At 39.9% G+C, this 27453-nt stretch overlaps 1 protein-coding gene across 1 annotated transcript; it reads left to right on the top strand.

Annotated features, from left to right (window-relative positions):
* Positions 1-46: 46 nt before the first annotated feature.
* LOC118230813 (structural maintenance of chromosomes protein 6-like) lies at positions 47-27251 on the top strand. The gene is made up of 27 exons (XM_035424142.1): positions 47-193; positions 865-1015; positions 1164-1281; positions 1564-1669; positions 2413-2549; positions 3018-3079; positions 3849-3929; positions 4041-4142; positions 5337-5456; positions 6980-7078; positions 7483-7629; positions 8523-8611; positions 10118-10282; positions 10949-11127; positions 11634-11835; positions 16480-16594; positions 16850-17010; positions 18342-18477; positions 18787-18867; positions 20288-20458; positions 21294-21431; positions 22001-22143; positions 22738-22863; positions 23013-23118; positions 23554-23706; positions 25297-25394; positions 26504-27251. Exons 2-27 carry the CDS (start codon positions 875-877, stop codon positions 26610-26612), a joined length of 3285 nt encoding a protein of 1094 aa, XP_035280033.1. The 5' UTR covers positions 47-193; positions 865-874; the 3' UTR covers positions 26613-27251.
* Positions 27252-27453: the final 202 nt, after the last annotated feature.

Here is a 27453-nt window from a genome sequence, read left to right as displayed (position 1 = left end):
CTAGGGGCATAATTCTTCCGGTTACTGCAACTCAGATCCGGGGGCTTGTTTAATTCTCTCCCGCCTTCACTCAGCTTCAGTCAACCCGTCCTGAATAAAGCAGGTCACTAGGCGTCCCTGTTTTGAAGTTACCCGCGGAATCTGCCGTCCAAGGTGGATAGAAGATTGTTGTAGCGGCAGTGCTTCGGAAAACGTATGATATGACATTGCAAACAACTGTTTTATTTAGTTTCATTAATTAGCGTAGCTAACAACTGTTCAGAAAGAATTAGCTAGTCCTGCTAACTAACAACTGAAGTTCGTAAGCACATTGTATTCGTTTAGCACACCAGCTAAAGGTTATATCAACGTAGCCAGTTTGCTAAAACGTCTTTTGATTCTTACAGTTTGCTGAAGTTATGTCTGTTATCATAGTTTTCAAGAAAGCAGTCTGCCTGTCACTTTGCGACGCTGTTGGGTTTCGGTTTCTGTTTGTAGGTATCCGTTGACGTTAGTCATCATGATTATATGATTACACAGTCCGTGTAGCAGACACTGCTAATACTGAAGGATTGAGTTAAGTAGCCAGCGTTAGCTCTCTATAGTCTGTCGATATGCACGACGAGTAGGCATATTAAACAAGTCATCATCATATCGAGGTTTGGCCACGAACTATTTGATTTGAGAAGTCCGTGGGCACTAGTAGTATGATTTGACAGTGTTGGCTTAGCTGACATTAACCTGTTACTCGCCAAATTAATTGTAAACGCGTTGGTCAATGAAGCTTGCTAGCTAACGTTAGTATTTGCAAGTACAGCTTACTACCCTGCATGTTTTGGCATGTGAATGTCATGGCATTTTCGAAATTCAATTGCGTCGTTTCAGTTTTTCAGAGATGTCTAAAAGGAAACATAGGTCCTCAGATGAGAGTAATCACAAAAGAGCCAGGTCTGAACAAGTGGAGGATGATTCAGAGGATGAGGAGGAAATGGTTGGACCAAGCCAAGCCACCCTCACGACAGCCCCTTCAGTAAAGGTAACGTTACAGTAGAATTATCTAGTACAGCATGTAGCTGAAAGTAGTGTGATATGTCTTTGTTGCACCAGTATACTTGTGTTGGTCTCAGTAAGTGATATGGTGAAAGACAGACCTTTAATTAAGCTTCTATTTTTGTCCATTTCAGACCTGTGGGGAAGTGGGGTTAGTTGAAAGCATTTCCCTGAAAAACTTCATGTGTCACTCTTTGCTGGGGCCTTTTTCTTTTGGAGACAATGTAAATTTTGTCATTGGAAACAATGGAAGTAAGTTCATTCATTCTCTTGACAGAGGATTTGCCATTTAAAGAAACTCTTATCTACTAACTGAGAAATGTGACATTATTTGTAGTAAATTCTGCATTTGTGATTTGTCAACATCCCCTGTGATCTATTCTCATATTGATTTGACACCCTAACCAAGTGCATCTGATTGATTAGCCATTTGTACGTTTACTATTTATTGAATCAGTTCATGATAAGTACCGTCTTAAAAGTATAGTAGCAGTGTCCTGTTTGGGATTTGAATCCGCTACCTTTGCTTGTCAGGTGGAAAGAGTGCAATTCTCACAGCTCTCATCGTTGGACTGGGAGGAAAAGCAACAACAACAAACAGGGGGTCCTCTGTGAAAGGATTTGTGAAGGAAGGAGAAAGGTAGCTCAACTGCTCTGTCTGTTTTTGAATTTACATTCATTCAAATAATTTTTTATCAGCTCGATGTTTGTCTCAAATGCTTTTCCTATGGTAAATGCTGTGGCAACTATTCTCTCGGATGCCCAAGAAAACCTTCTGTTGATTTGAAAGAATCAGACTCACTATTCACTCAAATGAATCAAGACTTACTGTATACCTTTGTAGAAACACTATTTACCACTTGCTAGAACCTTGTAAGGGCGTTTTCACTGACCTAGCATAGCATGCTGGAGGAGAGAGCAACCCATTCACACCTGGGTATCAGCACCTGTTACCTATTGTCTGGCAGGGGGGTTTGTGAATAAAATGGCAAAAACTGCCTGTATTTTTTAATGAGTCGATTTTTTAGCATTCCAAAAGCTCATTTATATTAAGCCCAAATATTTAGGAAAAGTCGTCGAAGGAGGAGTGTATTGCATTTGTGGTGTTGGAGTGATTTTAATTTAAAAGTCCAAACGCCCGATGGCGTCACCTCTGGCCTTTCTAGCCTTAAGCCTACTCTGTGATTTTACAGCAGTTTTATGGGACAGTCTCCTTTCTCCAAAGGGCGTGTAATCTGGAGCTGTGAAACACATGCTCTGAGGGAAATGTCGTAACAAGCCTGCAATAAACCATGTTCGGTCATTGTGTATTTAGACCCTTAGCTTTCTTGGCACTAATGGAAAGGCTTTCTTCTGAGTTCTCCTGCTTTTCTGTATAAACAGCTCAGCAGATGTCTGCATTAAATTACGCAACCGAGGGCAAGATGCGTATAAGCCTGAGGTGTTTGGCCCATCCATTAACGTGGAGCTCAGGATTTCCAGTGAAGGGCTGCGAACGTATAAGCTTAAGAGCAAAACAGGTAATTTTCACAGTTGTTCCTGCACAGCCACTACCAACAAGCCATTAGTCAAAGGCCTGATATTGGTATTCAATATCATGGCTTAATTGTTCACATTGTATATTATTTTATAAATACTGTTCAGATGCTAAAAACCTTATTTTGGGACCTTAGTCGTCTTGCTGAATATTCAAATTTATATTTCAACGATGATATTTTGGATTTATGGCATAAAAATAATTTTCATGGCATACATATTTGTGATATGGGGCTGCCTTTATACACTTGATATTTTAGGAGTTCAGGCACATAATGACTGATTCATGTTATTTAAGACCTGATGACTGTCTTGTTTTGGATGGCAAAGTGGAGCAATGACTGCAGTTCTGGAATTGTAAAACATCTAAAACTGCCAGACAGTTTACTTTACCAGATCTTTTTCGAATTACCAAAATGAGAACAACCCTGAAAGTGCGTTTTAAATTTTAGGCCAGGTTGTGTCCACGAAAAAGGAGGAGCTTGTTTCAATTCTTGATCACTTCAATATTCAGGTATGATGGATTTTTATAATTGGCTGAAGTTCAGACTAGTGTTTACAATCATGTGGTTTTTGTGTACTTGAGTGACCACCAGGAAGACCATATTTCCATCAGTGAAACTGACCACAGATTAGTTGGTAACGTTACTACTGTAAGTGAAATGCAAGTTGTGTGACTGTCTATTGGATGTTAATGTACATGTATGTGCCTTTGATATTAAATCAAAGTGCCATTGATGGGTAAATGCTGTTCCTGAATTTCAATAATGTTACTTTAAATCCTGAAACTACAGACACCTTCATTGGCAACCTCGTCCAATCAACACACAACTCCTAAAAAAGACTTTCTGATTAAGATATAAAATAAATCTGGAATCACTTTCATTTCTGTGGCTTCCTAATCTTATCGCAGCCAAATTGACCATGATAATGTTTATGCTAACCTATTGACTTCACAACCAATTAAATGCAAGTTACATGGTAGGTAATCCCATGAGGGCATCAGCATGCAAAAACACAGCCTAGAATTCTTACTGTTTTTCAGTGGAGAGCAGCAATGACTATATTCTTTATCATTCTCAGTAATTTATCTTTTCATCTTTCGATTATTTCTGTCTATTTGTGTTTTGACGTGTATCTTTTATATGATATATTTGTATGTTCTTTCTATGTGAAACAATTTGGGTTACAATCCTTGTATGGCAATGTGCTATATAAATAAAGTTGTAGTTATTATTACTATTATTATTATTATGGTTATTATTCATTACTTGCTTACACAGGTGGATAATCCAGTGTCCATATTGACTCAAGAAATGAGTAAGCATTTTTTGCACTCTAAAGGAGAAGGAGATAAATACAAGGTGAGTATAGTTCTGGTCGATTATTTTGCATAATCACTGTTCGGAAATATTCCATGTTTTTGTGAAATAATAGTTTATATAGTCAGGCCCTTGACTTTGTTTTCTGTGTAGTTCTTCATGAAAGCAACGCAGCTGGAGCAAATGAAAGAAGATTACACCTACATTATGAAGACAAAGACTGTCACCAAGAATACAATTGAGAAGCATGAAGAGGTACTGGCTTTTTTCCTGTTCATTGTGAAACTTTGTATTCATAAAGTGTTGCTCTAGGATCAGATTGCTTTTTTGGCTCATAGTGGATTAGGTAGGGGTAACCTGGTCCTAGATCAGCACTGTTACTGTAAAACCCTGAATACAAGCCCAGATGTCACAATCTAGAATTTGGATTGTGTCACTAGCTGACTATTCATGGCTGCATGCAGTGGTGAGACACCATTGTCTTTGTTGTGTTCGTGTGAGGTGGGCCAGATGTCCTCCACTTGCTACTGCTTTAGCACCCGTGTATCTTGCCTGCTGTGTCAGTGAGTGACGCAGCTGTCCTTGGATGGGCAGTCACTCCTCATCTCACATTAGTAAAAAAAAAACGCTCCTGGATGATCCCCAAGCCTTTTGGGATAATGTTCTATGGACATGATGAGTCAAAAGTGGAACTTTTTGGCCAACATGGGTTCCATTATGTCTGGCACACATACAGCATTTCACAGTAAGAACATTATACCAACAGTCAAACGTGGTGGTAGTGTGATGGTGTGGGGATGCTTTGCTGCCTCGGGACCTGGACGACTTGCCATTATTTGAGGGTCCATGAACCTCTGTACCAGAAAATTCCTAAGGAGAATGTCCGATCATCTGTCTATGAGCTGAAGCGTAATTGGGTTATGCAGCAAGACAATGATCCAAAACACAAAAACAAGTCCACATTTGAATGCTTGGAAGGAAACAAAATGAAAGCTTTGGAGTGGCCTAGTCTTGTTTGAAAACATATCAAATTGTCTGAATTAAAGCAGTTCTGCAAAGAAGAGTGGGCTAAAATTCCATTGATAACAAATTATACGACTGTTTGGTTGCGGCTATTAAGTAAGTTGTGATATGGGTGTTTGATAACTTTTTTCATTAAATGAATAAAATGTGTTTTGTGTTTACTCTGGTTCCCACTGTCTAATATTACATTTTATATAAATCTGAAACCATTCACTGTGACAAATATGCAGTGATAGAGGAAATCAGGAAGGGAGCAAATACTCACGGCACTGTAAATAAATGGTGGAGAGGCAGATCATTGATCGTTTTTTGTAACTGCTGGAGACTTATAAAGTAGTCCGACATCTCGGCCATACATGTTCCGTTGGGGGTCTGTCAGGTCTGTAATTTTGTAATAAAATACTCTTTTAAAATTGTCAATTTCAGTGCTTGGAAGTCTTGAAACGGAAGTTTCTGGAAAAAGAAGACAAGTACAAAAGTCTGGCTTCCCTGGATGAGATGCATGCCAAACTACAGGAACTGAAAAACCAGATGGCATGGGCTTTGGTAGGGCATAGTGCTGCGCCTTTCTGTTCAGTGTGTATTCATATCTGCGTGTATGTGTGTACATGCGAATGGGAATAAATGCATGCATGCTTACAATGGGATTGAAATGAACGTTTTTCAGGGGGGAAAAAGCCCTATTCCAAGCCCTGTACACAGATGAACCTGACCAGGTTATTATCACCATGTAACCATCTTCCTGACTTTACATTAGTTGTGTGGCCACCCATTTTAACAGGGATATTCCAGTGGTCGTTATCCTTGTCATTGGGCTATGCACCGGTCTCCGTCAGTTTGTTTGTTCGGCAAACCCATTATATCCTAGAACTGTCCATCACACAACAGTTTAGCTCAGTCTTGGTCTGACACGCATCTCGCAAGTAGCGTTTTCACTTCTGAATGTCTGTTACACTGCACAGACATTCAGAGCGTATAAGGTACCGGTCAGTCATTAAAAAATGTAAACATTTTTATTCAGCCATCATGACTTGGCTGGCCTACGGTGAGTCTGTCCAGAAAGACATAGCTACGTTATTCTCGTTGGCTACATTGCTAGCATACAAAACTTACTGTTTGAACAGTAGCTAACTTAACAACCTTACTTCTTGCAGTGGTTGCATAGATACCTACTAACATAGTTATATCATAAACACCCTGGCATGTAGAAACAAGATATTGTTACCTTGCTAGTTAGTAAAGTAGCTAAAGTTAGCTGAATTCAGTTTTTATATGCGGAATGTCCGTGGGTATTGTACATGTAGCTTAATTTAGGAAATAGCCAAGACAATGAAATGCTTAATTTCCACAACTTGTGAGCTTTTAAAAAATTTTTTGAGTGTTTGATTGCATAAAAGTAGGACTTCTCAATTGCATACAAAGCATCTTTAACAATGTTACAAACGTGTGACAAAGAAGATTTTTTAGAACGTTCAGTAAAAATATATTACATCACATTAATTTACATTAATGTGCCAGGGAGTTGCTGGATCTGAAGCATTCCAATTGGAGGAAAATATAGGGACAAATCTGGCATTACTTTGCAGGTTTAGGTTTTAGGTTTTTTATTCAAGGTATTTTACCTGAATAATCTGTTCAAATTATTCGTTATTTATATGAATTATTAGTTTTGTATTTGTTTAATCCTGTTCAAATTTTTAGTTATTTATATGAATTATTAGTTTTGTAATCGTTTAATCAATCTTAAATGGAAATAGCTTTCTTTAAGCCATACCCAAAGTGACCTCATTCGTCTAGGACTTGTTTCTTTCCCTTTTGTCAGTGACGATTTGCAGGTCTGTCAAGTGTTTTGTCTTTAATGCCTAGAAGTGGACTGAAGGAGAGCTTTTCTCCTCAATTTATCATCAGTGCTCATGAAGGTGTGTAAATGTGTAAATCTCAATGCCTCCTAAAATTACCACCACCTGGCCTGACACCCCCATATGAACCTCAGTTTGGGAGCCCATGCGCTGAGTAAAATGAAATCTTTATTAACAGAATTTTGTTGTCTTCATGTGTTTATTCTGAAGGTGGCTGAAATGAAAAAAGAAGTGAAACCACTGAGGGAGCGAATCACTGGAGAAGAGAAGGGTACCATCAAATATGACCAGAGAGTAGAGGAGTGGAAGGTAAGGTTCTGCACACTCTGACCCCTCTGCACTGCAGATAGAAGTGGACAAGCTCAGACAACTACCTTCTCCATGCTCTGTACCATGTTTGAAGGCACTCTGACCGCTCTGTTCCACAGGCTAACATGGACACTCTCAAGAGCATCCACAGACTAACATGGATGTTGTTTGACTATAGTGTTCCACAGGCTAATGTGTACACTCTCTGACCGCTCTGTTCCACACGCTATAGTGCACACACTCTGACCGCTCTGTTCCACAGGCTAACTTGGACACTCTCTGACCGCTCTGTTCCACAGGCTAACTTGGACACTCTGACCGCTCTGTTCCACAGGCTAACGTGGATGGTCTCTGACGCTCTGTTCCACAGGCTAACGTGAATGCTCTGACGCTCTGTTCCTCAGGCTAAAGTGGTGGAGGCAGAGCAGAAGTACAAGCAGATCCATGATCAGCTGGAGAGCATCTCTGAGCGTGTGCAGCAGCTGCAGCCACAGTGCATAGAGCTTAAGAGCCAGGCACAGGAGTGTAGCAAAGCATACAAAGCAGCCGAGGTAAAGACAATACTCTACTCCTTCCTTCTGTTTTTTTTTTAACCCTTCAGAGGTGCCTAGGCCTGGGCCTATGGGATGACATTGTGGCCACTGATCTTTTGCTGTAACTTTAAATTTACCCTGTAAACAAAAACCAGCTGACTGTCGTTCTCTAGGAGCAAATTTGGTACCCTTGCACTCCATTATGTTTAATTAATTAGCCTGGATAAAACAGTCAGCCACATCTGTAATCAATTCTCCGTTGGCCAAATGTGTGGCATGTGGGGATGTGAAATTAAGAAAAAAACTGTTGAAAAACAATAGTTTGAATTGTGTGGTATGACAACATGGGGCAATAGCCAACACATGATTTCAGGCAGGCCAAACAAAACACAAAAGTGTGTGGCATCATTACATTGACTTTACATTTCTGTCTCAGCCATGTCAAGAGCACACCCACGCTTGCGCATGAAAATACATCACCTGAAATGAGAGAGCAAGCTTCTTATGGCATTCTAAAGACTAATTGTGCAACACTGTCAAATTAGCAACAAAACTGCTAGTAGTGCTATAATAGCTTGGTCTATACAAAACGGTGGGTCAGAGCAGTGGAGCCTAGTGGGCTTGAACTGGGTGATGCTACTATGTCAAGTGCAATCACTTAACCAGTGATGGGTTCATTGCTGATGGGTGAAATCCTCATTGTTGATAATACAATGCAGTAGTGCAGTTTTTAGTTTAATGGCAATTATTCCCTGAGGCTCACCCCTGCCCTGAATTATGGGAAATAGTGAAGGAGTTATGAATATTAGCATTTTTATTGTTTTGCCCCGACAGCCATGTGCACAGTTGATTGTCCTTTTACACTGGTAGATGAGCCAGCTTAAATAAAATATTTCACTTGAACCTTGTAGACCAGTGTCCATCGCATCAAGACCAATTTGAGAGACCTGGAGAAGGACAAAGAACAGCTCACGAAGCGGATCAGTGAACTCAAGCACAGGTACAGCACTGCTGACAGTGGAAACCTTTGCCCAGAATGCGCAACTCATTTTTAAGACAACCTTCTCACCATGCAAAGAAGCTGTTGTTCGTAGCTCGTTCTTCTCCCTACATCTTCACATTCAGGGTTTTTAACTACATTTAGAATGTACGTTACGTTTTAGAACAAATTATATATATTCAGCATCGTGCCTCCCCACCTCTGATAAAAATGGTGTTAATAGATCCAACCTGTTTTTTTTTTTTTGTTCAAATTAAATTGGAGTGGATTTCAAACGCAATCCTGTCCAGCTTGTTCCAGTGTTTTAGCTGATTTGCGCATCTCCATAAGGTCTGAGTAAAAGCAGTACACATAGAAAGCCAATTGACTTTTTCTGGCTAGTAATAATGGTAACTATATTGTTTTTGCCTATATATGTGTTTTACTTGATTGCAACTACAGTATATGTCAATATGGCTTTACCGATCATGCTAGTTTGAAACAACAACTTTGACAGTCAATACTAATATCTAATGATAGCCCACAGATTGTAGTTTAAAATAATATACATTATGATTCGTCCACAGCTAAACACATAATAGTAGCTGAAAATAACCGTGATGTAATTATTTACTTTTTATCTTTTTAAATATGACGTTCCGTGAACGTAGCACGAAATAGACATGAAGCCGGCACCGAGGTGCAAGAGCGTGTTTATGGGTGTGTCTATTGCGATTGACAGAACGCTAGCTTCTTTCTGATTGGGCGAAAACATCACATAACAGTTGAGCCCATGTCACAACAGATCCCGCTGTCCCCTGCAGTGCATCCACTTAATTGCAAAAGGGATTATTGCATAATTGCCAAATCCCAAACCATTTCACATTCATTCCATGGTAGATTGCATATTTGTCTCAACCATTATCGCATATTTCGGATATTTTCATAGAATTATGTCCAATTACATTGCATAATGATCTATAAATGTTCATTCAAGGTCGACTGATGCCTCATAAATAAACCAAAATCTACGAAGAGTAGGCGGTTACCATTGAAAATCACATCCATGGGGTGCTCGAGTGGCATGCGCAGTTGTTGGCAGTCTGTCTACCATCTCATTCTTTCATACAATTAAGCAGATTCCACTGAAGTTAATTTAGTGTGGTCGCATGTACATTTGTAGGCTTTAAATTTAAAAACTTGACATGCACTTTCATTATCCAATTGTAACACCCCCCCCCCCCCCCCCCGACCTGCCTAAGCCATTTCAATGCAGGAAAAATTCAGATAAAAAACTTAATTTGTCAATGCCAAAGATAGAAGTAATGCTTCTCTTCCCTCCAGGGTCCCATGCTGTCAGTACTGTTGATGTTAAAAAAGCATAGCACCATGTTCAAATTAGGGCCTAATTTTGCAAGCAAAGTCATGCAGAAACCGGTGCAGACCCTGGTCCGACTCGGCTCAGCGAGTGAAGAGACCAAGAATATACCCCAGCCTGCGTGATGAAAAACGCTCTGCTCCCCGCAGTATCAGCCAGTCCAGGGCCGCAGACACCCAGGAGCGGGTGGAGAGGATCAGCAGGCTGCAGGCGGAGCTGGAGGCTCTGAACCACCAGGACTCCACCCTCAACCAGCAAATCGACCAGTTCCAGCAGGTGGTGGCCAGACGCCGAGAGGAGCTGGCCAGGATTGAGTGAGTGCTCTCCTGTCTCAAAGTGTGGTCACTGATCACATACATCTGCTTTCAGTACCACTGCATTAAAATAAATGGAGTAATAATAGACAGAAAAATGATTTGTGTGATTTGAAGAGAAGTGACAGTTTTGCCAGCTGACAGCTGCTGAATAAAGCATTCTATACTGATTGAATGTTTGAAGGTCAGATGCATATCAGTAGCAGAGGTCCTGATTCCTGGAGCAGCAGTGCATTTAATTGAGCGTCTGTTTTATTTGTATCGTGCTTTTCATAAAGAAATGTGTTTTACATGGGTAATGTAGTCAATTAAAATCCATCTTGGGCACTGTCTTTGGCATTGCGCTTGGCATGAATGTCCATAGTTTTCCATGGGAATATTGGTTTTGCTGTGTTTCAAGTGCAATAGGTGACTGTGCACAATGAAGCAAAGGCTTGTTTGTACCACCGGAAACCCGACAAACCAATTAAGAGTTCTTTAACGATTGCTTAGCTTGTGTGGGTTGTGAAATTTGGGGCAGAGAGCAGCCCTCGTAATCATAGCGTCTGCGGATCTCTCAGTTGGTGCCGGTGAGCACTAAAACGCACACATCCGTGTATTCTGTGTGTCCCTGGTTTGGTGGGCAAGTTAGCTGCAACTCCTCCGTCCCCTTCTCCGTTGGTCCAGGCGGGAAAAGCAGGAACTGTCCAGTTCCATGGACCTCAAGCGGCGCGCGTTGAAGAGCATGCAGGCTAGTAGGACCGACAGAATCAGGCGCTTCGGAGACCAAATGCCCAACCTGCTGGCTGCCATCGATGAGGCCTACGGGAGGGGCCAGTTCAAAAAGAAGCCTGTCGGGCCGCTGGGTAAGACCGGATTTACTGTGCCCGAGGCCTCAAACCGCGACTGCAGGAGAGGCTGTCCAGCAGCCGGAGGTGTGACGTGTCTCTGCATCTGTCAGTGTGGTGCATAGGGTGGAAATTAGCCTTAGCCATAAACCTTAGATGCAGTGCATCAAAAGTAATTGGACAAACTAACATAATCATAAATTAAATTGTCATTTTTAATACTTGGTTGCAAATCCTTTGCAGTCAGTGACTTCCTGCAGTCTTGAACCCATACTCATCTCCAGACGCTAGATTGCAATAATTAAATGAATAAATAAAAATGTAGTTTTGCTTGGTCATTTCCAGGTTAATAAGTGGAGAATCCCGTAGGTCTTCTATGTTTGGTTTGGTTATTGTAGATGATTTGGATGCATATGTTACCCATTTCTCTGGCTAATGAATGTCCATTGCAGCTTGAACAGTTTTGTGTGTTAGGTCTGTATTTGACACACACTTTTTTTGGCGGCGGTGCGGCTGTTTTTTAGGCTACTGCATCCGCCTGAATGACCCGGAGCTGGCCGTGGCTGTGGAGAGCTGTCTAAAGGGACTGATGATGGCCTTCTGCTGCGATAACTACCACGACGAGAAGACCCTGCAGGGCCTCATGACCCGGCATTACAACAACCTCAAGAGGCCCCAAATCATTGTCAGCGAATTCTCCAACGCCATGTATAACATCAGTGAGAAGTACGACACCTTTTACTCTTCTTTCCAATACGAAGACCTGTGTTTGAGTCAAGGAACGTACCATTTTCACAGAAATAGGGATGGGAACGATTAATCGATGATTGAGTATTCTTTATTCGCATTGATCAAGCTAAACAATTAAAAAAATTAATTTTATTTTGCTCCCCTCTGGGAGAAAGCAGAATGCAGACCTGCCAACCTGCACGCATTTTGTGTACCAACCACGCAATTCTTGGTCAAAATACGCATGTACGAAATGCCAAATGAAACTACGAAAAAAAAAAAAAATATATTATTCTAATTTAATTACGAAAAACAATATATCAGTACAAAACAATACCGTACATTTATTCGGTATTTAAACTACATCCCTCGGATTGGACCAGGTGCGACCTTGTGCTTGTGGTTCTGTAACCCCTCCCCGACTAACTCAGCGTCCACTGATACACAGCGGTACTTTATTATCCACCGAGGTGTAACGCTGCATTGCTGAGGTAAAATTATAAGTGGGAGAGTAATAATCAAGCACAAAAATGTTACCGTAATGTTAACATATAAAACGTTAAAACGTGTTCGGTAACTGATGCATTTCAAGAGGTATATCCTAATGAGATAAATTTGTGTATATAGTTAGCCGTAGTAGTAGCTCGCATACGATTTAGCCTCGTTACGAGACGGCTACGTTGTGAATAACTGATGGAATTATTTAGCTGCAGTAACTCAAACGCCACGGAGACTCCCTGTTCTAACTTTGAATCGCGCACACTCTGTTGGAGCAAAATATCAGGAGCAATGGCCGTACTTCCGCACCATGCATTTTGCACATTGTGCGTTTAAGATTTTGACATTAGCTACCAAGGAGCTTCATGTAATAATTTAGCTAAACCTCTAGTTACAAAGTTTTTTCATTAGCCCTATGTGATGTGTGCCTATATAAGCTGATTCAATTATTTAATTATTAAATAAAAATGGAAATCATGAACAGAAACTTGGTTTTGTTCATAACTGCCAGTGTTTTACATCGCAACATGTTTTTTTTTTTTTTACATTACAACATAAGTTTCTGTAAATACTTGAAAATGAAAACGTGTTACATCATACAAAATAAATTATTTCCATTTTTATTAAATAATTAAATGCAATTCACTTATGGTTATCAGTTTGTATAAGCACACATATCATACAATGAAATATTAATCATGAAAAAAATGGTTTTAAGCAGGTGTACTCAAACTTTTGACTTGCAAGTATATCATAATATAGCCCAGTGCAGTGCAAGTGATATTTTAGAATCAGGTCAAATTATACAATTTTGCCTGATCACTTCTACAGTCAAAACTAGAATTATGAAGAAAGGCGTGTGTGTGTGTCTGTGTGTGTCTCTTGCAGACTGTCGTGTGCTAATTGAAGTGCGAAAGCATGTGAACTAAGCATTACACTGACTACTGTGGTACTCAAAATATTTTCCCAAGGTTGGCAGGTCTGAGAATGATTTCAACTGTCCACCTGGTGGAGCTGTTATATTTTAACCAACTGAGATAGGCTTGCACATTTACATCAGGGTACTGGTAATGCGTCATACGAACGTAAGTGGAGCCAGCGAGGGGCAAAACAATCCTGTGTCTGTCACTGTTCTGAATGGGACCCATCGTAGCTATCTGTCATTGCTAGCTACCATTGCTATTTTATTATAGTGTCAGAAAATTACATTGAATCATTGTTTTCTAACAGCAGAGGTATTTTTGCGATATAAACTGAATAGGTTGCAGAGTGGATGTTATGATCCCACTCAGTGCCCTCAGGTATCATTCCTAACATCATCTTATGACGTCTTATTGAATCCCCTGTAGGGAACCACGTCAACTGCAGTGATGATCCATGACAATGAATGTAGACCAACGTTGATTACGTCGATTACATTGCATTTTTGTCTAAATTTTGCGGCCATCTAAACAAATGTTTTTCTGTTGTTCACATCGTGGTAGATATTTTTATCTATTGCATTTTGAATTTGTGTGAGAAGAAACCCTTTCACAAAGCCTGGAGTCAGGAAAAGTATTTCCTCCCTTGCCATTCACATTTTTATTGGTGTCTGATCTAGCCATATAGCTCATGGAATTTACCTTAAGCCCTTAAAGTCCAATGGCCAGGAAGCTACATGATGGAGTCTAACAGTAACATTGTCATAAATGAATGCTTTTTTTGGCCATTGATTCAGGGTGCAGCGCTATAACCTGTATAACGTTGTAATGCTTAGACACTTCGCACTTTCATGCAAAAAAGCCTTGAATGGTAAACCACTAACAAAACAAATAACAAGGCAGTCCCCCCCTCCCAAAGGAGGGCTGAAATTGACATCCCAGTTTGATGATTACGATATTTTATAATAGAAAAAATGTCCTCAACAAGTGTGTCTCCACTGGGATTTACGTAAATAAATTACAACCTGAGCCAAGGCAAATTAATACACTCTTTGTACGTAGGCTAGTAAAATTGCAAATTGGCAAACGTTTCACTTAAACCTTCCCCATAATATGCATGGAATTTTAACCAAAAGACCGGGCATACATCCAGTTGGTCCAACTGACCCCTGTATATTTACTGAGTGAGACTCCCATTGGATTACAGGATTTGGTCATTTTGGTACAATGTGCTCTTTATTCTATGTTTTGAATAATGCCTGTACTGTGTATAATTTTGGAGATAATGGGGTTTATTTAAGATGGGGATTTGTACAAAAAGCCCTAGATTTTAAGTAGGCTGTAAGGGCTTAATGATTATCAATTATGCATGTGCATCCCAACAAAGAAATTACAGAATTTTGAGTGTAAATTGTACCACATCATAAAAGCAGGTGTGGGAAATCCCTGGATGTCCATATTTGTAGGTGAATCGCAAGCTGGCTAACTGTTCAAGGTTCGTACGGTCATGAAAAACCTGGAAAAGTCATTGAAATTTAAAATGCAATTTCCAGGCCCTGGAAAAGTTATGGAAAATAATATTTTTGGGAAAGTAATGGAAATATAGCTGAAGTTGCATCAAACACAACTGCTAATTAATCCAATCATAAAAATAGTATGTATAGTAATAAAACGTAAATTGGCACGTAACCTTCGCGGTATTTTGGTGGTGTGAGAAGTTATTTCGGTCTGGCTCAGTCTGTTTACAGGCACGCCCAACAGGCACGCTTCTGCTAATGTAGCAGTTAGTGAACGTAGGCCCTAATGTGCCAACAATATGCCAGGGAAGTGCAGCTTCAATAATATATCAGGGCTCGAAATGTATTTTTTTACTTGGTAGCACTGGTGCTCCCAACTTCAAAAAGTTAGGAGCACCCACCAAAATGTAAGGAGCACCAACAATATATGCAGTAGATTTTTTATTGATAAAAAACGACAATATAACAGTACGGTTTACAAGTAACAGTTAAACTGTCACGCCTAAAATGTGTCGACTCTTCAATCAATTGCGTGTTATGCATTCAAACGAGAAAGCGCTTCTCGTCACATTAATACCGCGAATTAAATCAACCGCCAGTAAACTGCATTGGAGAAATTAGCTGTTTCAACCGGGTCGCTACACAAAACACTACATTAATGTTTCAAAAAAAATTCCGTAATCGTTCGCTTCAACTTTTCAGCTTTCGATAACGCTAATAAATTGAACATAAACTTTTGTCTTCAGGTAACATTAGTTAACGCGTTAGCTCTGTGTCGCGTGACAGTGGAGTGCAGCGAAAGGGAGTGATCGAAGGCTAATATTAACCAATTTAAAATCAGCATTAAAGGTAAGAATGTCAAGCTCACGATTGGTTAGAAGGGTCACCGTCAGCTCACAAGGCACATACTGAATGTACTAACTAGCGAATGTACAGAGAAAGAGACGTTCGACTGAAAAAAGAAGAAGGTCGCACCAGAACAATTATTTGCACTCGCACAAATGCTCCCAATTATATTTCGAGGTCGCACAGATTAAATTTCGGGAGCATATGCGACCAAAATGGTCGCAGTTTCAAGCCCTGTTTGAGACATTGACAAAAATGTTAAACTATTCGAATTAAAATATGAAAGAATGTATCTAAGTGTGTCTGTCTGGTGTTTATTTGTTTTTGAGAGGCACCATATGTTTCAGATGCAGACCTAATTTTACTTAGTGTTACAATAAATAATTTTAAATCGTCCCGCTGAGATAACGTCATTTGTTTTGGTCATGGAAATTCAGTTAAAGGTTGTGGAGAAGTCATTGAAAATCATTGGTGAAAAAGTGTATGAACCCTGCTGTTTTTATTTTTTACATAACCAGCTAATATAAAGTGGACGTTATGTTATTTTTAAAGGGAATGCATGTTTGTCATGAATCTGTTCTTTGTAAGTTGTATCCTGAATGTAAACTGAACTACTCAATAGAACCCATACAGTATACAGTATATTTCACATTAGAATCTTACCATTTAATTTGTCTCATAAGTGTGACAATGTGCTAATGTATAGCCCACAGATCAATAATGGATTTCTAGGCTGTTCTGTGAAGGTTCTTTTTTCATTTGAAAGGGGAATTAAAACCACACTACAACCCACCACTGTTAACCTACCATTGCTTCTGTTGCACTGGATTTTTATTAATATATTTTTTGCTTCTCTCCAGAGCTGTCCAACATCCAGAATATCCCACTGTGCTACAGGCTCTAGAAGTCCAAGATCCAGTGGTGGCCAACTGCCTGATTGACATGAGAGGGATTGAAACAATTTTGCTAATTAAGGTACATTAAAAAAAGAAATACATACATACACAGACACACACACACACACACACACATATATATATATATATATATATATAGGTGAGCTCCAAATAATTCACATGTGGTTAAAGTACACATTCTTAGCTTTTGCTTAAGGGTATATTTATACATTTTGTTTTCTCCATGTAGAAATCCTGGTCTGTCATTGTTTTGTTGTGGTCTGATCTAAGAGTGAACCCGCTCTGTCCGCCTTTGTCCTGCCGTGCTTTTCAGAACAATCGAGACGCCCGTCAGGTGATGCAGCAAGGACAGCCTCCGAGAAACTGCCGAGAGGCGTTTACGATGGATGGAGACCAGGTGTATGCAAACCGCTACTACTCCAGCGACCACCAGAGGGCGCATCTTCTGAGCAGGGATGTGGAGGAAGAGATAAGGTGCGTGCCATTGTTCAGTGATCATCAACTGTGGACAATGGAGCCGAATACCAGCAGGACGGGCAGACAAAAAGAGGGGTGTCTTTTTTTCTGCTGTGCCAGAAATTGAGATTTTCAGACCTTAAATGTCTCAGGGATTGCAAATATTTGGCTGTATTATTCAACATTCAGTAACAAAGAATACAAAAGCTTAATGTGAGTGCTTATGATGCACCCAAGTCTTCTGCTGATGAACTAAGTTAATGGTGCCAAGGCTAATTAGGCCTCTGGATGGGACATTTAGGGTCTGAGTATCAGTATGCCCAAATTAATCAGGAAAAATGACATCCTTGAATAAACTAGCCATGTCAGAAATTATTCCAGCATTTGATTTCCTGACTGAAAGATTTACTTCTGCAAACCCTTCAGTACTATGAATGAGAGGAACAGTTTAAGTTAGGGATGCATATTTAAAGGAATTTCCTTAATCGATAGTTGTTAACCTTAACAAACAATCGTTGATTAATTGACAAAACATAAAAGCTAAATATAGCTTATGATATACAGAATACAAAATGCATATTATATTCCTCAATTTAAAGATGTATTGTAACATTTGAGAAACAGGCATTCTTGTAGCATAACAAAAATAGAATATGAAGGCGTGTAGGCTACTTTAACAGGAAAAACAATTGCGCTCCGCCTTGTCTGTCGCATGCAAAACCGTTGCTCCGCTAGGCTTCAATGCGTGTAGTTATGGTACCTCTAGACGGGATACGATACCCTGGCTCGAGGAAGTTTATTAGCTCTCGAAATCCCTTGCCGTCAACGGTGCTTATTGGCATCATTTCCTTTTCAACCATGTTGCATATCCTCTGAGTAACACCCTCCGCTCGTCTATACCCTCTTTGCCAACACCGGGGTGATGGTAGGTTGCGATCCACTTGGCCCTGGCAATGCGGTTGGATGTAAAACTTTTTAGGTGGTACATTAATGAAGTGGTTGAGTAGTATTCCCGCACTGGACTACGTTTTGCCCGCTTCATTTTTGTGCCTTTTTGTGTAGGCTAAACTTCACGGCCTCTTCAATAATTACACTAGGCTAAATCTGACGCCCTCGCGTGGAGGGGAGACCTTAAATCATGATTGCATTTCACGCAAAAACTCCCGTTGATACAAGACCACAGATTGTTCAGTTAATTGTTAATTTGAAATCTTATCAATTAAATTCTTATTAGCAATTCATTGATAGTTGATTAATTGTTAACTGTTGGAATTCTTTTGGAAAGAGTGTTGTAGATGTCTTAGGATTTGCACTACCCCTGAAAATAACTGTCACCTGTTTTACCCAAGACACCTGGAGACTGAGCTCGCGAATGAGACAACTCAGGTGGAGCATTTCCGGCGGCAAGTTCAGGTGGTGCAGGGCGATATCCAGCAGAACAATGCCTTGCTGAAGAGAGCGCACGAGGAGAGGAAGAGGGCGCAGGTGTGTTACGCTCCTGCATTGCTAAACCAGGGGTCCCTATCGCTCATCTGGGAGAACCACTGTTTCTGTTGGGTTCCCCAACCCCGGTCCTCGTTTTCCTTGCTACTCAATACTTAATTGATCAACTACACAATTCACCTTGCCTGGTTTCTTGGGTCTTAGAGATTTTAGTGTGAAAACAAAAACTGACACTGCAGGTTTGGGGATCGTTGCGGACCCTATGGTTCTCCAGGACCAGCCGTCAGTAAACACATGATACTCACGAGCGTCCCTGCTGTCATTTGACTGATTATCTTTAAATCTTCCCAGGAAAAGTCCCGCAAACTCCGGCTGGAAATCAGTGATCTCCAGAACGTGGAAGAACCTCAGTCTGAAGACCTCAGACCTCTTGTAAGAACTTTTGTCTTCTCGTCTGTTCTAGTAATGTCAGATTTAATTGCAATTGATTAGCAATTATGTAGATCCTAATTTGGAATGTCTTCCAATATAATGTAATACTATTTATATTTGAGTGTAGAATGTCTGAAAGAACTTAATCATGCATCGTGAACATCAGTAAATATTCAAGGAATTAAATGAAGTTTTTGCAGTAGTGGCTGCTGAGCTTACAATTGAGGAGGCATAAAACTTTGGTATTTTTGGTATTGACCTGTTTTCAGTATTTTCCTTGATTAATAAGTGTGCCAACAATGAAATAATCCATTGTCAGGTAAACGCATAGCTTCTTTCTTCAGATCATTTTAGGGATTAAATAATACATTTTATTTAGAAAAATCTGTTTTATTCACTGAGTACACTTAACGACAAATGATACACCACTCTGTTAACTACTGTGTTAGCTTTTGGCGCAACCTACTGTACAATAAAGTCTTACCACATCTGTACTTCAAGATCATTTAAATGACAAAATCTGTGGCAGATCTTTTCCATGAATATTCTCCAAGTGTAAGTGTGAAAAACATATACATATATAAAAGTACATATATCTACAATTTTGAATAATGTTGGTTGAAATGCCCAACATTTTGTGATGCAAATAAACAGAATTTTAAATTAGAATTCACCTAATTGAGGAGACCTTGCTATATCTGATGGAGTTGAGTATTTTGTATTTTGACTTAATTGTTGTATTGTTAATCCAGGAAAATTACTGAAAAGTGAAACTAGTCAAGTTTTCTGCCTCCTCAATTTCAGCTCAGCAGCCTTCACTGGATTTTTTTATCTTTTGTTGATTTCCACAAAGACATGTTTTGAACTTTGAAAAAAAAAGTTAAAAATGAGGTCAAGTTACGACAAACAATATTGGCTATCTTGGTTCGCAAAAAATTGAACAAGCTTCTTGATTGTCCAAGTTTTAATTTGTGACTTAGCGAAACTGCTTTGTATGTGTGAGTAATCTGACATTGTTGTGCGTTGAAGATGTGTTTTTGTTGAGTTATTTATTTTTGTGCTGTGTTTGTTATGAGTAACTGATCATAACTAGAATGTAAAGTTCATAAGTAAACTTTAGTGTGGTTTCTTCAGCAGTTGTTTAGCTGTTACCAGATTAAAAAGTTAAGAGAGCTCTAGCATCCTAAAACTTTAATGGTGTATAGGTATATAGCATGCCAGGTGTAACTTGGTGGATGGTATACCTGCCATCCCAATAAATAAGTTGCGTAGGCCACTGAATGTTATATTCATTCATTGTTCCCTTGGCACTGACCAGCAGTCCTTGAAGAGCATGTATTTTTACTAGAGCTGAATGGTTCAATCTTGGCTTTACCCTGATGGTGTGGGTTGGGTTGGGTGTACTTTCCTCTCTGGCCAGGAGGAGGAGCTGCAAGAGATCTGCGAGAAGATTGTTGTGGCTCGGGGGGAGAGCGAAGCTGCCCGGCAGCGGGCAAGCCAGCTGAAGAAAGCCTTGGAGGAGGCGGAGACGAAATACCGGCAGCACAAAGACAGCATCAGCAGCATCACTGAAGAAGCTGACCCCATCAAGGTGAGCTTGTGTGAATGCTCTCTGCACCAAGTGCTGTGTGAGTATCTCTGAAGAACTGACCTGCCCTTCACAAGCTTCAGAGAATGTATCCACAGGTTTCTTCCTGCTCTGAAATGTCTTAAGCGGGCCACCTACCTGATCAATAACAAGACCAGGTTAAAACCTAGTATATGGCTGGACCTAACACACGTGATCCTGCCGACCAATGGTGTAACTTCATCACTCACTCAGTCACAGACATTCGCGTTTGTAAATACTGCATTTTGACTGCTTTAAAGTTTACTTACAACCTTATACACGCTAAATATACTGTGAGTCCACATAATCTCATAAGAGAATTAGACAGTATGGGCGACCGCACGTGCCACTCAGGCATGTGCTGTTATTGTGATTTTCAACAGAAACTGCCTACCTTCTAAGTGTTTGTTTTTTTTTTTTTTTTCTCTAAAGGGCAATTGTCTTTATTTATGCCACATCTACTGACTTTTACTGTATAATTATAGATCATTATGCAATGTAATTGGGCATAATTCCAGAAATGACAATTCTGTGCAAATACCCGAATTATGCGATAATCCCTTATGCAAATATGTTGATTCTACTATATTAATTTACACAGTTTTTGCCTATCTGCAGGTTGAACTGAGAAATACAATTCTGAATGTTTTTCAGGAGTGATAATTTTCTTCTGGAATTATTTTGAGAAAACCGTGGCAAAACATTGTCAGTTCTGAACTGTAGCCCATAACCAGTAATGATCTGTGGTAGCGGAATCTCATTATCAAGTTTATTTCGTGAAGGGTTCTCCCATGACAATCCTGTTTGTCATACACAGGATGAGCTGAGTAAAAGTGACCAAGAAGTGGAGAAAAGCAAACATCACAAAAGGCACTACGAGGAGAAACGCAGGGCCCACATTGACGGGATTCAGAAGCAGAAAGCCGACCTGAACACCAAAGAGAGAGAGCTCATGGTACTGAAGGAGTCATTTATGGGTAGCTGGTGGTGGCAGGGATAAGTACGAGTTTCTCAGCACACGTGATTCAAATTTACACCCAAAAGTTTAAATTACATTGAAAGCAGCAGGACCATTATCAAAATGTTACTTCTATACCGGTTATTCTGCTTGCGTTCACTACCGTGTAAAGGACAGTTCAGATTGGAAAGTCGCCAAGCAACAAGATGGTTTTGAGACATTTTTTATGGGAAATTTAGGATACTGTAGCTCTGCTTTCTCTGAGAGTGAGCATGTCAAACCTTTAGTTCAGACTTTAAAGACGGATCTGTTCAACCAACTCAACGTGGTGTTGTACCAGTCAATGTTTTTTTTATTTTTTAAACTGTCTTTTTAAGTAGACTGTATAGTCTTCACTCAGTAACATCCTACTTATCTTACCTATTGCAGTTTGATCTGAAATTAACATTAGCTATTTATGGAAATGCACCCGATGAATTCAAACAGTGACATGGAATTTGCCTCATCGTCAGTGATCTACAGTTTTTGGGAAGCTGCAAACAGTTCACTCATCTGAATCTTGACAGGAGGCCATTGAGAAAGCCACAGCAATCTGCCCTGAGCTGGAGGTAAGGAGAACGGCAAAGAGTCTGGACAATGAGATCAGCCGCCTGAGACAGAAGATCAGCACGCAGCAGAATCAGCATGGAGACCGGGACGAGATCCTCAGGTACAGTTTTGACCCCTTTCATCAGCGCTCTTCAGTCATGGTCCTGGAGAGCTGTTTTTTTTTTTATTTTATCTGAAATTGCACGACCAGTTCACAATCAACAAGGAGAGGCGCATTTACTGTCTGATAAACCACTTAAATTTTTGTCTAATAAGTGCTGAGTAACAGCAAAAACCAGGACTTTCTGGCTCCATGGGACCAGAATAGGAGAGCCCCCTGCCTTTCCCATTGGTTCCTCTAGCAAGCAGCAGACACTGACCATCTTTCTGGTCAGGTGACCTTTCAGGCTGCATAGCCCCAAGCCTACATAGAATCCCTTCTGTATACAAACCAAGTGAGATTTGTTTGGATATGCAAATTATGATGTGCGAGGATCTTCTGTGGTAGGCATTTGAGACAAACTTTTTTGTGAGATGTAATGTCTAGCTTATGGTAGAGTGCCGGTTAGTTTCAGAGTGATAGATTAAGTGGTAGCTAATCGCTACAGTGGCACAGTTAGACTAGTAGATGAGCAAAAGCAAGGGAGAATAGTAGATGAAAGGTAGAAGGTTTGCCACAGAGTGGTAGTTAAGCTTGTCTGTTTCTGAACCGTAGGCAGTACCAGGAGGCTCTGGAGAACTACAAGAACGTTGCATTGCAGGTTAAGAATCTGAAGAAGTTCACCGAACTCCTGAGCAAGATCATGAACGACCGACACAGAGTGTATACAGAGTTGAGAATGTAGGTAGAATTAAATTATTTGTATGATTGCTTCCAATTTTATATTTTTCATCATTATAAAAATATAGTGTCAAAAGGCAGTTCCGACAAGCCAGCAGTGCCTGTTGAGTGAATGGTATCTGCACGTTACTTACCGCTTCTTTCATCAGGTACCTTTCCGTGCGCTGCAAGTACTACTTCGACTCTATGCTGTCACAGCGCGGGTACACTGGGAAAATGACCTTCGACCACAAGAACGAGACTCTGGCCATCTCAGTAAGGACAGACCATCAATGTGTGCAGGGATAAAAGGGATACACTGACTTCATGGATATCCCTAAACCGAGCTCACAGTCGCCAGTTATAAAATTAATGTAGATGCAGTATCAAAGCTTTATTTCATTTATTTTCTTCTTTGATTCTTAAATAACTTATTGGCCTGGAAGGTTGTCAATCACATAAGTAGGTTTTGCTTTATTTTGCGCAATTAGAAAAATTGTAATCTTAGAAAAATGGTGCTGGTGAACTCAGGCATGAAAATCTTAATTTCTTTTGAGGTCTTTTCATCCCTGTGTCTAATTGATTGCAGGCCACAAGTTTAAGCAGTCAATCCAGTGTATGTTGGTTTAATGAGGGGTTAATATGTAAGCACCAGAAGGTTCTAGGTTTTCTGTCTTGTTTAAAGTATATTTGTCTGGGGTTTCATTTCAGGTGCAGCCAGGAGAGGGCGACAAAGCAGCCCTTAATGACATGCGATCTCTGTCAGGGGGGGAGCGCTCGTTCTCCACCGTGTGTTTTGTGTTGTCGCTCTGGGCCATTGCCGAGGCCCCCTTCCGATGTCTGGACGAGTTTGACGTCTACATGGTGAGATGTATGGCGAGCCGTTTTAGCTTTAATTCATTTCTAGAGGATATCGCAAATACAATTCTAACTAGTTCGAATGCAAATTCTTGATATCAGAAATTCAGTTGTAACTAGTTATAATTCAAGCGTTTTCCCCATTCATTTCAATGGGACCTTTCATTTTTGATATCAAGAATTGAATTTCAACTAGTTAAAATACAATTCTTGATATCAAGAATTCCTATTTTAACTAGTTAAAATTAAATTCATGATATCAGAAATAAGTATTTTAACTAGTTGAAATTATATTGTTGATATCAGTAATTGATTTTCTGATATCAGAAATTGGCATTTTAACTAGGTCAAACTCCAACTCCCATTGAAATGAATGAGAAAAAGTTTTAAATCTGACTAGTTAAAATAGAATTTCCGATATCAAGAATTGGCATTTTAACCGGTTATAATTTAATTTCCGATATCAATAATATGCCTTTTAACTAGTTAAAATCGAATTTCTGATATCAACAATTTGCATTCTAACTAGTTAAAATTTGAATTTGCGATATCCTCTAGAAATGAATTAAAGCTAAAACGGCTTGCCATAGAGATGACCTCATGGTAGTTCTACTAGAACTAGTCTCAGGACACAGATGGTCACATCTTGGGAGATTTGGAGACTCTCTTTCCTTAGCGTATGGGAAGCGCACTTGCAGCGATGGCAGGCATGTCAGATGCTTTGAAGTTAGTATGTGGAAGTGTAGCATATTTTACATGCCTCCTCTTGATGTTTCAATCACCACCCTCATCTGAGACCCACCCTCAGTTGACTGATTTGTTTAAAATAATGTATCTGAATGTCCAACACATTCTTGCTACATGACAAAAGACATTGGTCCCCAAGGCTGGTCCTGGGGTCCTGGGGAGCTGCAGGGTCTACTGGTTTTTCGCCTCAAATCAGCAACCAGTTCAGACCCACGATTAAGCAGCAAAGACTCATTTTCAGACCTTAAATGTTCCCAAAACCCTCTGTTTCAAAAATTTGAATTCACAACAATCAATGGACAACAGTCATACAGAAATTGGGAAGCAATACATGCAAATGGGTCCCAGAATGCAGGACAGTCCAAAATTGAGAGGTCCTGGATCCTATTCCGGCAGGATCAGGCACAAATTAAACACCAATGCTGCTGGCAGGCTGTAGACACCAGTGTGTTTCTGTTTAGTTTGGGCCTTCAGCATGTCGTCAAAGTGTTGTCACTCTAGAACAAGTGGTAGCTGGAGAACTAGAACTGGCCAACAGTCACCAAAAAAATCTGAATTAATTTAGTGAAGCAATTCACCTGAATAAGCTTGGGTATAGCAGCAGTGCTCATCTGGGATATTAACATGCTCCAAACTGGTTATCAGTTCAGTTCCTTTGCCCAGCTTCCCCTTGTACCGTACTTTGAACGCAGCCCATTGTCAAAGTGGTCAATGGTGGTGAGATGTTGCTACCTGTGGTGTACCAGGTACACTAGTGTTGTGTGTGGAATTATACAAAATGTTCTCTACTATCGTTAGGGTGACGTGAAGCACCATACACATGACTAACTAACTTCTTAATTGTTTCAGGATATGGTCAACCGGAAAATATCCCTCGACATGATGCTTAGGATCGCCACTAACCAACGTTTCCGACAGTTCATTTTTCTCACCCCTCAGAACACGAGGTATCGTACCTTTGTCTTATTTCCAAGGCAAACAAGGTTTTTGCCATTTTAAGTTCGCGTTTCAAGATCTGTTGATCAGTCCAGTTGCACTGTAGCATTTTTTGTTTTGTTTTTTTTTAGTTTGAAGTTTGAATGAGATACATTCATGTGTCCATCTCACTTTCAGGAGACCCTCCTATAAAAAAAAATTACTTGGGAATTGAATATTTTGTTCTTGCACTTCTGTATTATAAAAGCTTAAAGATTTTGTGCATGTTATTTATCGTGAAGGAAATTACACAGTGTTTTATGCAAGTGAGAATGGAAAGTAATCTGTGTAATAATAAAATAAATGTATGTAAGGAAATACAATGTTGTCAGGACCTCCTCAAAGAGGCTCATTCAGTTCAGTAAGTTCCTCCAGTTTTTGAAACTCCTATAATCTTAAGGCCATATTTACTAAGAATGACGCAAATTCTTTGTCGCCGCATGTTTTGAATTTAGCAGGGTTTTTACTAAGACTGGTTATGTAAATGAGCACAGCCACGGCAAGTTCATTTAAATTCACTGTCGGTATTTAAAATGTGTCTTTTGCATTGCAGGAAAGCACCATTTTTTATCACTCCATCTTTAGTCAAGTTGGGTTTTGGACAAGTGTCAGGATACATAGATGCAATGGATAGGCAGTGTCACCTTTAAATTTGAATTTGAAGTCTCATTAATAACGTAGGGGAGAGTCCCTATGAATGTAAGGCTTGATAAATGTAACACGGTCAATAACTTAATGTACAACATGGCTACCATAGCCATTTCAGGATTGTTCATGCACAGTTCAGTCCTCTACCGCGTCCCAAAGGGAAAGACCAATGTGATAACAGTCCAAAACTTTCCTGAAGTAACTTTCGGGTATAAGCTTGCATTTTAGGAATGCCGGATCTCTCGGTTTACCAGCACAAGCCTTACCAGTGTGGCACCTTAGTAAATATGGAACACTATCTTGTTGGTGTCTGTAACAGCCCTGCAAATCCTCAGTAAATTTGGCCCCCTAGTCTCCTGTTAGAAGAGAAAGAGACCATGCAGTGATGTGTGTGTCAGCACCAGGCATTCAGACTCAGTCCTTTATTTTCCAGCTCCCTCCCTTCCAGCAGCCTGATCCGGATTCGTCGGCTGAAGGATCCAGACCGCACCCAGACTGTGCTGCCCTTCGGCCAAGGGAACCGAGAGGAGGCGGAGGGATGAGGTAGAGCACCCTCCCGTCCCCAGGCTCCGTTACCCAATCAGCACCCTGACCAAGGGAGTCATGCCATTTTACGGACTAGGAGATGCAAAGCCAAAAAACGAAAAAAATAAAGCTTGGATAATGAAAGATTGTTAAATGGCCCACATTTTAGTTCTGTGGAAGGATATTTTCATTTAGAAAAGTAAGATATCTCTGAGAAGAAATGTCACAGTCACAAAACATTTGAATTCTTTTTCTAATAACCAGTCAGATTTATACTTTTAATATGTTAGCTTTGTTTTAAGCTGTTTAAATTATTGAGTTCAATCAGAAACTTATTATAAATGGTGGGTGACTCTTTCTATCCAGTTAATTTTGTCATATTTTAGTTCCTGGGGGAGAGGAGGATCATCCACTTTTTTGTAGTCTGCGTGGTATACTAAAATTGAATTCTTACATAAAGTTTACATATGAAAATTTTGCTGTTAAATATATGTGCAATTATTGATTACAAGTTTGAAGTGAAGCAAGTGTTTATTCTGTAATAATTAGCAGTGTAAAACTTCCTTTTTTACTTTTGTATGTTGAAGACATTTTTTTTCTGTGTCCGAAAGTAAACTTTTGACTTCCTAAAATAAATATACTTTTCTGCTGCTAAATGCTCCATGTTTTGTGAAATTTCAGTACAGCTACCATCATTCCTTGTTAATGTTTATTGTTGTGATAAACCACATCCACTATTTCACACAGGCTGGGAATTGTAATGCCAGACATTAACCAGATTTTCTGGGGAAAAATGTAAATGCACAGTTTAATTTTGATTTTGTGTTTTATGCACTGAAATCGAAGTACTGTGCAATT

This window comes from Anguilla anguilla, chromosome 6 (genome assembly GCF_013347855.1).
Source record: "Anguilla anguilla isolate fAngAng1 chromosome 6, fAngAng1.pri, whole genome shotgun sequence".
Lineage (NCBI taxonomy): Eukaryota > Metazoa > Chordata > Actinopteri > Anguilliformes > Anguillidae > Anguilla > Anguilla anguilla.
Note: the sequence above shows the minus strand (reverse complement) of the source record. Positions and strands in the feature narration are given on the sequence as shown.